The 17807-nt window shown below is 34.7% G+C and overlaps 1 protein-coding gene across 1 annotated transcript in view; it reads left to right on the forward strand.

The window, feature by feature from the left end:
- The window catches only part of Cdh19 (cadherin 19), a 112125-nt gene that overhangs the window by 90864 nt on the left and 3454 nt on the right, over positions 1-17807 (forward strand). Inside the window, exons 11-12 of the mRNA XM_075987377.1 lie at positions 4799-4916; positions 13192-13443. Coding sequence (XP_075843492.1) covers positions 4799-4916; positions 13192-13443 — 370 coding nt within the window. The remainder of the gene's footprint in view (positions 1-4798; positions 4917-13191; positions 13444-17807) is intronic.

The following is a 17807-nucleotide window of genomic DNA, read 5'->3' on the forward strand; positions in this document are numbered from 1 at the left end:
AAATATATGTCATGACACATGCATACTCCACATAAATAATATTGTGAAGATTATTTTGCTTAAAAGCAGCCATTGTTATTGATCAAATAAAGGAATTATTGTAAAGAAAACTAAGAAGGTGAGACAACTTGTTGGGGGCACTTAAGTCTTTTACACCCATACATCTCACAAACTCGAATGCATAAATGTGAGCTGACAAGGAAAATAGAAATAGGCATGCTGACACAGAGAGGGGAGTGTCTCTCAGAACTGAACCCTGCAGAAAGGACTAGAGTTAATAAAGAAATGCTGGGAGTGGGAAAATAGTTGTCTTCAGTGAAGAGCATTCCACTCTACTACGTAATTCTGTAGTTGTTACCAAAAGACATTGTACTTAAGTATTCCCAAACTAGTACATATCAAAATATATGTCTGCAACAGCAAAGATTGAAAGTGAAAGCCATAAATTTGTAGTTATATAGAAGAGTTTGGAGGAAGGAAATAATAAAAATATGTATATATTATAACTTTTTGTACCATTTGTTGAAATAGGAGCAGCGGGGCTGCGTCCCCGGCACCCGGCCGCCCCCATGGCTAGCTTTACCCGAAATAATTACATGGAAACTGTATTCTTTTAAACACTGCTTGGCCCTTTAGCTCTAGCCCTTACTGGCTAATTCTGATATACCAATCAACCCATCTTTAATAATCTGTGAGCACCGGTCTTACAGGGAAGATTCTAACCTACGTCCATCCTAGGTCGGAGCTTCATCGGGTGCGTCTGCCTGGGAGCTGGGAGCATGGCGTCTCTCTGAGGTGTCTGCTCCCGAGAGGAGAGCTGTGGACTCTGAGCTCACTTCCTCTTCCTCCCAGCGTTCTGTTCTGTTTACTCCTCCCACCTATCTTCTAACCAATGAAGGCTAAGCAGTTTCTTTTTATTTAACCAATGACCTTCCTCCATCAACCATTGGCTTCTTGGCCCTTTCACTTGTTTTTTTTTTCCTCCCACTGTCCACCTATCATAGCTCAGTTTGGTCAAGTCCCCTCTGTGTTCTACCAGGTGCCCATGCCTCTGGCTATTCTCTTCTTGTTATCTACAATAAACGGTCTCTTCCACCATTCCCAGAAGCTGTCATATCTTTTCTTTCCTTTTTATGTTTTTTATTTTCATTGTTTTTAAAAATTTCTAAAGTTGCATATTAACTCATATGTGTTGGCCAAATTTATGAAGTATAAACTCTTGAACAACAGTAACTTAGCATTTTCTTGTAATAAACTAGTTTCAAAGCTCACTGATAATAAGTGATTTGCAGGATGATCACCAGAATTTTTACCTTATTTGTGTGATTATATTGTTCAAACATTAATTTTTGATGTCAGGAAATTTAACTGATGGGGGTTTGAATAAGAATGATATCATTTTAATGCTTTGTTCTCATGTGCTGAATTGTTGCAAAATATTAGGAAGTGTTGTGTACTTTGAGTAGATGTATCCTTCTTGAAGAATATGTGTCACTAGAAATAACGAGGTAAGAACAAGTAAAACTTAGTCATGCTTTCTGTCTGCCTGTGGATTGGAATATAGTTCTCTGTTCCTTCTCCAGCACCATTCTTGCCTACCTGCTTCCATTCTGCCTGCAATGCTGGGAATGTTCTAAACTTCTGAAGCTGTAAGCAAGCCCCTCAGAAACGTTTTCCTCTAAAGTATTGTCTTGATCATGGTGTTTGTTCACAGCAGCAGAAGAGTAATTAAAACACCTCCTTCATCTGCTCAGTCTCAAACTTTACTAGTGTGATAAATATTTCCAGAGTCCCAAAACTGTCACATGTTCTTCTGCTTTTCATATTGATCATCTAAATGCTCTAAACTTTGTGAAATGATTTTTATGGTCAGATTTCTTTTTACTGGCATTGTAAGTATAAAACAAATAAATACATATAAATTTGAATTATAAACTACACTCAGCTTATTTTGTCTTAGAAAATTGGAATAGTGGCTGCTTGGAATAAAATTTTAAAAGCACCCAAACGTATACTTTTTTCTTGTTATAGCATTCATCATAGAGGGTTTTGAATTACAAAAAGTTTTGCAGACTCATTAAATATAAGAAATTATGGAAGAACTTTGGTAGTGAAATCACATCTGTGTTCAATATATTGACTATATGAAGGATACAAACATGGTATCACTCGTTGAATATTTTAGATTCAAAGTCATTGAAAATAGAATCATTTTTAGTATCAAATCAGGCCACATTAAATTTCCTTTTTTGAATTGCATCTAAGTGTGTCATTCAAACATATATATTACATTTTATGTGCAGCACATCAATATACATATAGACTAGTATATAAAATAATTATAAAATTAATAATGAATACCCATTTCTATAATAGGCAGAGTAGCTCTAAAAGACACTCAAAGTACAATGTATAGTGAATTCTTATTTTGATTGATTACAACATTCACGTGAAATGTAATATAAGTATTTATAAAATTAAATCACTAACAATTTATTTCAAAAATTACTTTGAATATTAGCTATGATAATATATATCAGTGAATAAATTATAGGTGAGTTTGTATTAAAGTTGTTTATTTTCAAATTGTGTAAGTTGACAGAATGTATTTTCATTCTGGAATTCACAGATAATTAGAGATAGAAAATCCAATGTATTATGTAAAAGGAACTTAGACAAAATCATACACATCGAACAAAAAAATACCAAAAACAGAGCTATCCAAATTAGCTATTATCTTGGAAAATTCCTATCACTTTTTTCCTAAGTTCATTATTAGTTTATCCTTACTTTTAAATCTTTTAATTCATTAATGATTTCATTAATTTTAAAGACCTCAGTAGGCCGGAGTTAGCGAAATATAATAGTTTAGATAAGTAATCAACTCTAAGTATACATAGTTTTAGATTTATTTGCACAATGAAATACATGATTTCTATTGCTGAATTTTAAGGAAATAAATATTATTAAATAATTAATTAATATTAACATCCATTTCTTAAAGATTTGTTTTTACTTAAAATGTATATGTACTTAAGGTTGAATGCATTATTTTAATAATACCTCTTTGATAGATTAAGAATTGATTATGTCTATGGGTTCTTTATTAAAATTAATAGAAGTAGTTTGTTTTACTTCAAATCCAGCTATGAATCAAATATAAGTTCATCTATATTTTTTAAACTGATCTATTCCATTTGTTTCTAATATAAACACTGTATTTTGGCTAATTTTAATTAAGCATTTTAGAAAACACAACAAAACCAAAGTATTTCATCTTCTGAAGCCTTCCTTTATTAAAGGAATTTTTTTCAATAAAGTTTACATTTATCACAGAACTTCAAATGAAATGATTAACTATATTCATGTTACCAAGGTAAATGTGACAGTTATGATTTGTTACAAATACTTCCTTAGTTAGACAAATAAATCCAAAACTGTGTGATCAGTAACAATCTAAAACATTACCTTATACTGTCTGATGTGGGAATCCCCTCTGTGTGCTGTGAATACCATTAATGAATAAAGAAACTGCTTTGGACTTATATCAAGGTAGCATGTATGTAGGCAAGGAAAGCTAGGCTGAATGTGAGAGAAGAGAGGGTGAAGTCAGAGAGAAGTCATGGAGCCTTTGCTGGAGACAGATATGCTGAAAATTTGCTTGTAGGCCATGACCTTGTGATGAGGCACAGATTAATGGAGATGGGTTAAATTAATATGTAAAATTGAGCCAATAAGAAGCTACAGCTAATGGGCCAACAGTGATTTAATGAATACAGTTTCTGTATGGTTATTTCTGGGCTAAGCTAGCTGGGTGGCCAGGAACCAACAAGCTGTCTCCCGCTACAACTAACCTCACCAGAAAAAGTTTTCTTGGTGAGGCCACAGCATAACTGTAGTGATGTAAAAAAGTGTTTTAAAAACATGTTCAGGTGAACCTATAAAGGAATCTTAAAAACTTTATGTTCAAACACAGCCCAGTGTCTGACTTTAGATAACTTGTATGTGGCATAATATGGATCAAGAATACTATAATCTTAAAATCCTGCCCTCACTCATCAAGATAAAAAAACCATAAACTATTTTAAAATAAAAATACTGTCTTGAAATCATGTGATACTTTCTTATTACTACAATCATAAGATGAATAAAACTTTTCTTTCTGTATTTTCTTTTAAAAATTTAGGATTTAGTTAAAATCAAACATTTTTGTGAAAACATAAGTCAATATGGATATGTAATGTACAGATTGTTTCTGTTTTATAAGTCTGTCCTGAATTCATGTAGGAAAATAACTGTTCATTGAAGTATAACTTTTCAATTTGGATATTTCATCTTACAGTCAAGTGAAGATTTAATTGAAACACTATTAAAGACATTTTGATTTTAGAAAATATAAAATACTAACTACTGCAATCAATTTAATTTAATCTTGAGAATTAATTACTATCTTACTGTGTGATAATGTCTAGTTCATCTTTTCCCTCATTAAAATGATCAGACTTATGACTTAACATAAAAGAATTAATTGAGAACTGATTTGATTTCATCTGCATTTCTTTACAATTTTATGATAATTGCTCTAAATATGTGAATAACTAGAAAGTCAACACCATCATGACTTAATCTACAAATAATAATGACTGCATAGCAGATGAAGATCAGGAATAAAAATTGAAGTATTTAAGAAATATAAAAATTTTGCTAAAGTAATTTTAAGAAATATTATATATAATAAGAGCATTGACCAATTTATTTTTCCCAATAATCACAATCAAATTTCTTAATAATTTTCTAGATAATTCAGACCATAAGTGCAATAGACAGAGATGAATCCATTGAACATCATCATTTTTACTTCAATCACTCTGTGGAAGACAGAAATAATTCAAGTTTTATACTAAGAGACAATCAAGGTAACTGTTCATCTATAAGTGTGTTTAGTGGAATCTATTATCTTTTACACCAATGGATTTGGTGAACTGATTATTTAACAGTCTTGCAATATGAAAAATGGAACAAGACCAATGGCTAAAATGGAAAATAATGCAAATTCAAGTTTTAAGGCCAGTGATTCTGTTACTCCTCATATTTCTTCAAATTAGAAGCACATTTAGAAGTCATTAGTGAGGGATTATATATTTAATTTTTTGTGTACTATACATATGTAAGTCTATGAGTTTGTTTTATAGCATCTTGATATTAAATTTTAAATAGAATGCTATTCTTGGTTATGGGATACTATAAAGACTTACAGGCTACCAAATATCCTCATGGTGGTGACATCACAGCTCTTTAACCATCGTGGACTCTTTCCATTATCAGTGTAATGATGAAGAGCAAATAACCTATATTTAAAGTTACATTGAGTGTGCCTTAACTTAATTATGAATATCTTAGAACACTAATTAACTTACACAAACATAGTGTTTAAATCTGTTCACTATCTTAGAACAAAAAGACTTTATTATTTAAAGAATAATTATTCTGAAGTTAGGATTTTGTTTCAAAAGGCAGACTTTCTTTTACTTCTCTTTAAAGACAATAACTTCTAAAATTATATTTTTCCTTCTTTTTTTTATTAAATTTTTTATTAAAAAATTCCTGCCACCTCCCAGCCTCCCTTTTCCCTCCCCTCCCCCACTCCCCACACCCTGCTCTCCTCCCTCTCCCTCTCCAGTCCAAAGAGCAGTCAGGGTTCCCTGCCCTGTGGGAAGTCCAAGGTCCTCCCCCCCTCCATCCAGGTCTAGGAAGGTGAGCATCCAAACAGGCTAGGCTCCCACAAAGCCAGTACATGCAGTAGGACCAAAACACAGTGCCATTGTTCTTGGCTTCTCAGCAGCCCTCATTGTCCACCATATTCAGAGAGTCCGGTTTTATCCCATGCATTTTCAGTCAGAGTCCAGCTGGCCTTGGTGAGCTCCCAATAATTCAACCCCACTGTCTCAGTGGGTGGGTGCCCCCCTCACGGTCTTGACTTCCTTGCTCATGTTCTCCCTCCTTCTGTTCCTCATTTGGACCTTGGGAGCTCAGTTCATTGTCCCAATGTCTTTATCTCCATCTATCGCCAGATGAAGGTTCCATGGTGCTATGTAAGATATTCATTAGTATGGCTATAGGGTAGGGCCATTTCAGGCTCTCTCTCCTCAGCTGCCCAAGGACCTAGTTGGGTACATCTCTCTGGACCCCTGGAAACACCTCTAGAGTAAGGCTCTTGCCAAACCTAAAATGGATCCTGTAATTAAGATATATACTTCCCTGCTCCCATATCCATTTTTCCATTATTCCTATCATCCCATTCCCCCAAGCACTCCCCATCCTCCCCTTCTCACTTATCTCTCCCCATCTCCCTTTTCCCCATTCCACCCCACCCCCCAGTTCCCAATTTTTGCCCATCAATCGTGTCTACTTCCAATATCCAGGAGGATAACTGTATGTTTTTCTTTGGGTTCACCTTCTTATTTAGCTTCTCTGGGATCATGAATTATAGTCTCAATGTCCTAAATTTATGGCTAAAAACAAATTATAAGTGAGTCCATCCCATGTTCATCTTTTTGGGCCTTGGTTAACTCACTCAGGATAGTGTTTTCTATTTCCATCCATTTGCATGCAAAATTCAAGATGTCATTGTTTTTTACCACTGAGTAGTAATCTAATATGTATATATTCCACACTTTCTTCATCCATTCTTCCATTGAAGGGCATCTAGGTTGTTTCCAGGTTCTGGCTATTACAAACAATGCTACTATGAACATAGTTGAACAATGCTTTTGTAATATGATAGGGCATCTCTTGGGTATATTCCCAAGAGTGGTATTGCTGGGTCCTGGGGTGGTTGATCCCGAATTTCCTGAGAAACCGCCACACTGATTTCCAAAGTGGTTGCACAAGTTTGCATACCCACCAGCAATGGATGAGTGTACCCTTTACTCCACATCCTTTCCAGCAAAGGCTATCATTGGTGTTTTTGATTTTAGCCATTCTGACAGGTGTAAGGTGGTATCTCAAAGTTGTTTTGATTTGCATTTCCCTGATGGCTAAGGAGGTTGAGCATGACCTTAAGTGTCTTTTGGCCATTTGAAACTTCTTCTGTTGAGAATTCTCTGTTCATTTCAGTACCCCATTTTTTAATTGGGTTAATTAGCATTTTAGAGTCTAGTTTCTTGAGTTCTTTATATTTTTTGGAGATGAGACCTTTGTCTGTTGCGGGGTTGGTGAAGATCTTCTCCAAGTCAGTGGGTTGCCTTTTTGTCTTAGTGACAGTGTCCTTTGCTTTACAGAAACTTGTCAGTTTCATGAGGTCCCATTGATTCAATGTTGCCCTTAATGTCTGTGCTACTGGGGTTATATGTAGGAAGTGGTCTCCTGTGCCCATGTGTTGTAGAGTACTTCCCACTCTCTTCTATCAGGTTCAGTGTGTTCAGATTGATATTGAGGTCTTTAATCCATTTGGACATGAGTGTTGTGCATGGTGATAGATATGAATTTATTTTCATTCTTCTATATGTTGACAACCAGTTATGCCAGCACCATTTGTTGAAGATGCTCTCTTTCTTCCATTGTATACTTTTAGCTCCTTTATTAAAAATCAGGTGTTCATAGGTTTGTGGGTTAAAATTCGGGTTTTCTTCTAGATTCCATTGATTGACTTCTCTGTTTTTATGCCAATACCAAGCTGTTTTCAATACTGAAGCTCTGTAATAGAGTTTTAAATCAGGAATGGTAATGACTCTAGAAATTCCTTTATTGTATAGGATTGCTTTGCCTATCCTGGGTTTTTGTATTTCCATATAAAGTTGATTATTGTCCTCTCAAGTCTGTGAAGAATTTTGACGGGATTTTGATGAGAATATCATTGAATCTATAGATTGCTTTTGGGAGAATTGCCATTTTTACTATGTTGATCCTCCCAATCCAAGAGCAAGAGAGATCCTTCCATTTTCTGGTATCCTCTTCAATTTCTTTATTCAAAGATTTAAAGTTCTTGTCAAATAGATCTTTCACTTCCTTGGTCAGAGTTACCCCATGATATTTTATGCTATTTGTGGCTATCGTGAAAGGCGATGCTTCTCTCAATTCCCTCTCTGAATCCTTATCCTTAGTGTATAGGAGGGCAACTGATTTTTCGGAGTTGATCTTGTATCCTGCCATGCTACTAAATGTGTTTATCAGTTGTAGGAGTTCTTTGGTAGAATTTTTGGCATCACTTATGTATACTATCATATCATCTGCAAATAACGAAAGTATAACTTCTTCCTTTCCAATTCGAATGCCCTTATGTTTCTTATTGCTATTGGTAGAACTTCAAGCACTATATTGAGGAGGTATGGAGAGAGTGGACAGCCTTGTGTTCCTGATTTTAGGGGAATGGCTTTGAGTTTCTCTCCATTTATTTTGATGTTAGCTGTCGGCTTGCTGTAAATAGCTTTTATTATATTTAGATATGACCCTTGTATCTCTAATCTCTCCAAGACCTTTATCATAAAGGGATTTTGAATTTTGTCAAATGCTTTTACAGTATCTAATGAAATGATCATATGTTTTTTTTTCTTTCAGTTTATTTATATGATGGATTACATTGATAGATTTGTGTATGTTGAACCAGCCCTGCATCTCTGGGATGAAGCCTACTTGATCATAATGGATAATTTTTCTAATGTGTTCTTGGATTCGGTTTGCCAGTATTTTATTGAGAATTTTTGCTTTGATGTTCATGAGTGAGATAGGCCTGTAATTCTCTTTCTTGGTTGGGTCTTTGTGTCATTTTTGGTATCAGGGTAACTGTAGCTTCATAAAAGGTATTTGGCAATGACTCTTCTGTTTCTATATTGTGAAATACATTAGGGAGTGTAGGTATTAGCTCTTCTTGGAACTTTTGGAAGAATTCTGCATTGTAGCCATCTGGTCCTGGGCTTTTTTTGGAAGGGAGGTGTTTGATAACAGTTTCTAATTCTTTGCGACTAACAGGTCTATTTAGATTGTTCACCTGGTCTTGGTTTAACTTTGTTGCATGGTACTTATCTTAAAAAATGTCCATTTCTTTTGCATTTTCCAGTTTTGTGGCATACAGGCTTTTGTAGTAAGATCTAATGATTCCCTGAATTTCCTCTGTGTCTGTGGTTATGTCCCCCTTTTCATTTCTGATCTTATTAATTTCCATATTCTCTCTCTGCCATTTGATTAGTTTGGATAGGGGTTTGTCAATCTTGTTGATTTTCTCCAAGAACCAAATTTTTGTTTCATTGTTTCTTTGAATTGTTTTCTGTGTTTCTATTTTGTTGATTTCAGCCATCAGTTTGATTATTTCCAGTCTTCTCCTTCTGAGTGAGTCTGCTTCTTTTTTACTAGAGATTTTAGGTGTGCTGTTAATTCTCCAATGTGTGCTTTCTCCGTTTTTTTTTTTTAATGTGGGCACTTAGTTCTATGAACTTTCATCTTAGCACTGCTTTCATAGTGTCCCATCGGTTTGAGTATGTTGTCCCTTTAGTTTCATTAAATTCAAGGAAGACTTTAATTTCTTTCTTTATTTTTTCCTTGACGCAGGTGTGGTTCAGTAGCTGACTGTTCAATTTCCATGAATCCGTCGGCTTTCTGGGAGTAGCCTCATTGTTGAATTCTAATTTTAATCTGTGGTGATCCAATAAAACACAGGTGGTCACTAAAATTTTTTTGTGTCTGTGGAGGTTTGCTTTGTTACCAAGTATGTGGTCAATTTTCAAGAAGGTTCCGTGAGTTGTAGAGAAGGTATATTCTTTCCTATTGGGTGGAATGTTCTATAGATGTCTGTTAAGTCCATTTGATTCATTACCTCCATTAATTCTCTTATTTCTCTCTTAGGTTTCTGTCTGATTGACTTGTCCATTGGTGAGAGAGGTGTGTTGAAGTCTCCTAATATTAGTGTGTGTGGTTTGATGTCTGCCTTGAGTTCTAGTAAAGTTTATTTTACATAAGTGGGTGCTTTTATATTAGCGGCATAGATATTCAGGATTGAGACTTCATTGTTCCTGTTATGAGTATAAAATGACCATCTCTATCTCTTCTGATTGATTTTAGTTTGAAGTCAGATTTCTTAGAAATTAGTATGGCCACACCCGTTTGTTTCTTAGGTCCATTTGCTTGAAAGACCTTTTCCCAACCCTTTACTCTGAGTAGATGTCTATCTTTGTGGTTGAGGTGTGTTTCTTGTAAACAGCAGAATGTTGGATCCTGTTTTTGTGTCCAATCTCTTAGCCTGTGCCTTTTTTTTTCTTTTTTGGTTTTTCGAGACAGGGTTTCTCTGTGGTTTTGGAGCCTGTCCTGGAATTAGATCTTGTAGACCAGTCTAGTCTCGAACTCACAGAGATCCACCTGCCTTTGGCTCCTGAGTGCTGGGATTAACGGCGTGCGCCACCACCGCCCGGCAGCCTGTGCCTTTTTATAGATGAATTGAGTCCATTGATATTAAGTGATATTAATGACCAGTGATTGTTGACTCCAGTTGTTATTGTTTTTTGGTAGTAGAGTTTGTGTGTTTCCCTTCATTGAGTTGTGCTGGTGAAGAGTCTCTAGTTGTCTGAGTTATTATAGGCAGTGTTGACAATGTTGGATCCTCTGGGTTGTGATTTTCCTTCTATTACTTTCTGTAAGGTTGGGTTTCTGGCTACATATTGTTTAAATTTGTTCTTATCCTGAATTATTTTGTTTTCTCCATTGATAGTAAATGAAAGCTTGGCTGGGTATAGTAGTCTGGGCTTGCATCCATGGTCTCTTAGTCTCTGAAGTACCTCTATCCAGGACCTTCTGGTTTTCATAGTTTCCATAGAGAAGTCTGGTGTAAGTCTGATAGGTTGACCTTTATAAGTAATTTGACCTTTTTCTTTTGCAGCTCTTAATATTCTTTCTTTAATCTGTACGTTTTGTGTTGTGATTATTATATGGCGAGGGGATGTTTTATTTTGATTCAGTCTATTTAGTGTTCTGTATGCTTCTTGAATATTCATAGGAATATCTTTCTTTATGTTGGGAATGTTTTCTTCCATAATTTTGTTAATTAAATTTTCTGGGCCTTTGAGCTGTAATTCTTCTCCTTCTTCTATCCCTATTATTCTTAGGTTTGGTCTTTTTATTGTGTCCCATATTTCCTGAATGTTTTGTGATGAGAATTACTTGGATTTGCTCTTTTCTTTGATCAGTGTGTTTATTTTCTCAATGGTGTCTTCAGAGTATGACATTCTTTCTTCTATCTCTTGTATTCTAATAGTTAAGCTTGTTTCTGTAGACTCTGTTTGTTGACCTAGATTTTCCATATTCAGTCAGCCCTCCGTTTGTGTTTTCTTCCTTGCCTCCATTTCAGTTTTTAATTCTTGAACTGTTTCCATTACTTGTTTGATTGTTTTTTCTTGGTTTCCCAGGGTATCATTTTTGTATTTATTCATTTCTTCAAACTTTTTGTTATACTTCTCATCCATTTCTATAAGGGCATTTTTTACATGCTGTATATCCTTTTCATAAAGTCAATTTTTCCCTTCTTCTGTATTAGGGTGTTCAAGACCTTCTGTTGTCAGATCCCTGGGCTCTGGTGTTTTCATGTTGTTTTTCAGATTGTTGGAGGAATTCTTGCCTTGGCGCCTGTCCATCTCTTACTTCAAATGCTATCCGATGGATCTTATGGAGCAGGATCAGGTTCCCTTGCTGGCCAGGGACCTTGCTGACAAAGGGCCTACCTTGCTGCAGGCAGGCTATTGAAGCAAAGCAATTCCCACTGGCCCTGTTGCCCTCAGCACCCTGTCCCAACACCCAAACAGGCTGAGCTGGCAGATCCCATGGCCCTGCGGAATGGAGGAAGAAGGGAGGAGGTTCCTGGGTGCAAACTGGGATGGATTAGGGAGAGAGAGGCCCCAGCAGAGGGAAGAAGCCCCTGCTGAATGACCGGGGAGTGAATGGGGTCCCTAAAATTATATTGTTCAGCTTTTTCACTAATCTGAAAAATATTTTGCCCATCATATACATAAATATTTAAATTTTTCTTTTACTGAAAATGTATGGCTTAGGAAGAGACTTGGAATGAAATGAATGCTGAAGAGTCTTATGCCTCTCAAATTGATTTTGTGGATACAAATATCATTTATAGTAATGGAAATGGGCTCTGGTTTGTTTCTGTTGCTGTGGTCAAACACTAGCTAAAACCAACTTGGTAAGGAAATGACTTATTTGCCTTACAATTCATTTGCTAGAAGCAAGAACTTGAAGCAGAAACCACAGAGGCATACTGTCATGTTTTTCTCTGGCTTGTGGAAATCTCCTTTTCTTATTTTTGTTTGATTTTGTAATTTTGTTTTGTTTTGTTTTCTCCCTTTTTTATAAAATTCTAGGCCCATTTCTCTGAGTGTGGCATTAAAGTCTGGGCCCTCCTACGTGTGCTTGAATTCAAGAAAATATCTCACAGACATGCCCATAGTTGAGGCTAATTAAGGCATTCCCTGAATGAGAGTACTTTTTCTCCTCATAAAAGTTTGAGAGAAGAAAATGGTGAAAATATAATTCTAATTATTTAAGATTTAGAATCAAGATTAACATAAATGGAAGTACTCATGATTCTTTTTCACTTATTCTTTCAAGTATTTATGAAACAATTCCCAGATGTTTGCCATATTATCATTTTGATTAATTAATTTAGTTACAAGTAGTGAACATATGTAAGGAATTTTATATGAAATATAATTTGGTAATGTCAAAGTAAAAGAATATTCTAATCAAATTTCTCTCCAAAATAGAATTATGCCCTTTTCTAACTAGAATGTATATTATTTAAAAGCACAAGCTGTAGTAGTTAGGTTACTGAATATCTTACAAATATCTAGTAATTTTGTAATTATTTTGTTTTTAAGTTGTGCTGGACACTGCTAAAATAAAGCTTTAATCTATTGCTGAATAGCCCTTCCAGTACTGAAATCAGTATACAGAAACATTATTTTCTTTATGCACTGATCATTTATATTTCTCAAAACCTTTTAAATCTGGTTCAAATAAGTCTTCTTATTATGTAATTAATTTTTAGAATATTTTAAAATGATTTGGGGCTGGATATTTTAATATAATATTTTTTATTTAGACAGATATTATTATATTGAAATGTTTTTGCCACTAGTACTTATATTGTTCATATGTGGTTTATATTGTTGAAAAAATTGTGAACTTGAATTTCTGTTTTAGATAACACAGCTGTAATTCTGACTAATAGAATGGGTTTTAGCCTTAAAGACGAGCCTGTCCTCTCCATGATCATCTTAATTTCTGATAATGGAATCCCATCTCTTACAAGCACAAACACCCTCACTATACAAGTCTGTGACTGTGGAGAAAGTGCAAGCACAGAGATGTGCACTAAAAGGGGACTTCTGCTAATCATGAAATTCAAAACTGAAGTAATAATTGCTATCCTGGTATGCATTATGGTAATATTTGGTAAGTATTATTGGATGCTAAAAACTTTCATTTGTAAAAGGAACACCATGAATTTGTTAAAGAGATAGTTATAAAATATTTTCTACATATTTTTATATTTTCTAAACACGTTTAAGTTTAAAACTAAATAAAATTTGTTTTGGGTTCTTTTTATTTATTGTGCAATTTGATATTTCACTAGAACTTGTTAAAATGGATGATTATCTCTATCTGATATAATTGAATAAACCAAAAGTACTTATCAATCAGACAAATGAAGAAATTTAAACTCACTGTAAGAAATACCTATTTTCTCAAGGGTCATGTAGCAATTAAGAATTTCTTGAAATTTTGTGACTTGGGAATACCAGTAATCAAATCTACTACATCTGAACAGGACACTATAAACAGTATTCTGAAGAGCCCATTTCTTTTTTTTTATTTTTATTTTTATTTTTTTTAATTTATTTATTTATTAAGGATTTCTGCCTCCTCCCCGCAACCGCCTCCCATTTCCCTCCCCCTCCCCCGATCAAGTCCCCCTCCCTCATCTGCTCGAAGAGCAATCAGGGTTCCCTGACCTGTGGGAAGCCCAAGGACCGCCCACCTCTATCCAGGTCTCCTAAGGTGAGCATCCAAACTGCCTAGGCTCCCCCAAAGCCAGTACGTGCAGTAGGATCAAAAACCCACTGCGATTGTTCTTGAGTTCTCAGTATTCCTCACCCACACACTGAGACAATGTTCTATCGGGAACTCACCAAGGCCAGCTGGCCTGGGTCTGAAAAAGCATGGGATAAATCCGGACCAGCTGAACATAAAGAGCCCATTTCTAATCATGTGTTAAATTGATATTTCTAATGGTCACTGCTGTATAATAGGTCACAAGGACTTATCTCTGCTGTTTTACAAGGCTTATTTGGTTCTTCATCATACTGTGGTCATCCTTCACTTGTCTTTGAGTAGCTGCCTTTTGTCAATTGACCTAACCATTTCCAGGATCCTTCATTTTACTACAAATGGCAGAATGACTTGTGAAAACAAGGAAATAAAATCTATTATTTTTCATTTTATGAGATAATAATACAAATAAAACATTTTATTGACTTTTATTCCATCCTTCATGTCTTTCCATTTACACTTTCTTGCTTTTGTTCAAATTATGACCTCTTTTATGTTAATATTCTTATATATTTATATACATATATATCATCTGAAACATAAATATAACCTGCTCAATCTGTATAATATTACATGCATGTGTACTTTTTTGGGAAACTAGTTGGTATTTGATATCCAAGTGGTGTAGATCTTCAACATTAGAATGATTAAATATTACTATTCAGTTTAAAAATAACTGAAATTGTACATTAATTAATTTGATTTAATAACTATACAACGATTATGTGTGTAACAAAATTTCAAAGTATTGCCTGTCTTATTTTTGTAAGGTATATTTCTTTGTTTGGTTTTTCAGAGATATTCCTTGCTTTTTGTAATCTTCTATCAAAAAAAAAAAAACTATTTTACTCCATTAAAAAAAGGCAAGCTCTAGATCATAAATTTAAAGAAGTTGTATTGTTCAATTAAAAACTAAGGGGATCATTTGTGGTTTTAAAAAGGATAATGTGAAATGTAAAGTCTATATGTAAAGCATGGAATAGAAAGAAATCTCAGTCAATTCACTCTAATTTTATGTATTGGTTTATTATTGTTGCTTTGGTGAGCAGATATATAGCACTCATTTGTTTCTTTTTCACAGTCTAACATTATAACTTTATAAAATATGGCAAATATATAAATTTCTTGATCCATTTTTATTTTGCATATTATTTTTAGAGATGTTTATAAAAACAGAAAAATCCTAATATTCTTTGTGAAGTAAGATGTATTCGGTTATAATTCAACAATATTACTAACCCAAACCTGGACTCTACTTCAACCACAGAAAGGTTCATGTCCAAAGACATCATATATATTTTGTTGATGGGAAGTGTGGGTAACCCTAAAATTTTTGGCAAAATTTTATGAATTTTTTAATTAAATTAAGAAAATTATTTATTGGAGGAAATTTTTATTCGACTTATTTTAGTATCAGAATTGAAATTATATGACTTTTTAAAAATTTCAATATTAATATGATTCACATATTCATTTTTTACATTTGATCTTCATTTTAAAGCATATTTATGATCATCATTTATAATTTAATATTATCATAAGCACATGAGTATTTTAACCACTTAAAATACTTCTAAATATACAATCCAATGACAAGGGTTCAAAACTTATTCTTCCTATCTCAACATTTGCATAATATAAAGCCTTATAAGATAATTCATGTTTTAGAGGGATTTCACATTTTCTAAAGGATAGTGTTTCAGTGTGTCATTGCTGGTTTCAGTTAGCAAAATAAAATGAAAACAGATGAGATTGAAAATTCATATCGGTTTGACATTCTGCATCAAAATTTTTAAAGAGTGTGGTTGTCAAATGTTTTATTGTCAGCAAATTAAAAAGTACAATTTGGAATAAATGTTTCTTAGTATAATTGAATGATAATTCCCGAAGGAAAACTGATTTTAATGAAACTCAACTCATAATACATGTCATTTCTTCCTAGTAGTTGGGTTCTCCAGATAGGCTATGTGTACTATCTAAAGGGCTAGGGAAGTGTCTGGCCTGGTATTGGTCAAACAAATATATATATAAACATTAGGACTTTTAACAATCTAGGAATATGGTTATGGGATCTTGGGGCAATATACTGAGACTGTAAGAGCCACTTAAACTACTAACTGAATCTGGTTTTTTTCCTGTCATAGAAGGTTGATATGGCCTGGACCAACAGATAATACAGGATGTTAATGATCACAAATTCCTAGTTTTCCGGAAGAAGGAGCATGGTTTACATCCTGTCCTTTGAGAAGAACATCCCATAAGCTTATCATTCTTGGATTTTTTTCTGGATGTGTGTTCACAAGTACCTTTGTGCTGTGCTCCCAACAAGTAGTATTCCACTTTTAACATACACACACACACACACACACACACACACACACACACACACACACCATAATATTTTTTATTTAAAAAAAAAATCATCTTCTTTCATTTTACATACTAACCCAAGTTCTCATTCTTTCCCTTCATTCCATCCCCTCCTTATAAATCCCCACTACACCCCCAATCCACTCCTCAGAAAGAGTTAGGCATATTGCTTTGGGGAAGGTCCAAGGCCTTCAATATTATATCTAGGCTTCACAATATATCCATCCAAAGCGAAAGTTTATAAAAAGGCCAGTACTAGCTGTAGGAATAAATCCTGGTGCAACTGCCAGAGACCTCACAGTCTGCACCAGTCATACAACTTTCACCCACATTCAGAGGGGCTCTTTTGGATCTATGATGCTTTCTTCCCTTTCTGGCTACAGTTGGGGAGCTCCCATTAGATCAGATAAACGGTTTCAGTGGGTGTACTCATTATGATCTGGACTTCTTTTGCTCATATTCTCACTCCTCCCACTCTTCAACTGGACTTGGGAGCTCAGTCCAGTGCTCTGAAGTGAATCTCTGCCTCTGTTTCCATCAGTTGCTAAATGAATATTTTATGGTGACATTTAAGATATTCACCAGTATGACTACAGAGCAAGTCCTGTTTAGGCATGCTCTCAACTATTATGTTGGTCATACTTTTGGATTCCTGGGAATTTCTCTAGAGCCATGTTTCTTGCTAGCCCCATAATACTCCCTTGACCAATATAACTCTTTCTCTGCTCACATCTGTGTCCTTCCTCTATCTCATGTATTTCCTTTCTTCAAGTTCTCCTCTCCCCTTCTGCTCTCCCTACTCCTCCCATCTCCATGCTCCCAATATTGTCAAGCAATCTTGTCTGTTTCCCCTTCCCAGGTGGATCTCTACAGGATTTTCTTAGAGTTCACCTTGTTACTTAGCTTCTCTAGGATTATGAACTATATTCTCAATATCCTTTGCTTTACAGGTAGTATCCACTTCTGAGTAAATACATACCATATTCATATTTTTTGGTCTGGGTTACCTCACTCAGGATGGTTTCTTCTAGTCCCATCCATTTGCATGCAAATTTCAAGATGTCATTGTTTTTTAAAGCTGAGAAATATTCTAATGTGTAAAAGTGCCACATTTTCTTTATTTATTCTTAAGTTGAGGGGCATGTAGGTTGTGGCTATTTAAAATACTGCTGTCATGAACATAGTTGAACAAATGTCCTTGTAGTATGATAGAGCACCTTTTGTATATATGTCCAAGAGTGGTATTGCTTGATCCTGAGGCAGATTAATTGCCAATTTTCTGAGAAAGCACCATATCGATTTCCAAAGTAATTGAATTCCCACGTTTGCATTCCCAC

Source organism: Microtus pennsylvanicus, chromosome 10 (assembly GCF_037038515.1).
Source record: "Microtus pennsylvanicus isolate mMicPen1 chromosome 10, mMicPen1.hap1, whole genome shotgun sequence".
In the NCBI taxonomy this organism is placed as follows: domain Eukaryota; kingdom Metazoa; phylum Chordata; class Mammalia; order Rodentia; family Cricetidae; genus Microtus; species Microtus pennsylvanicus.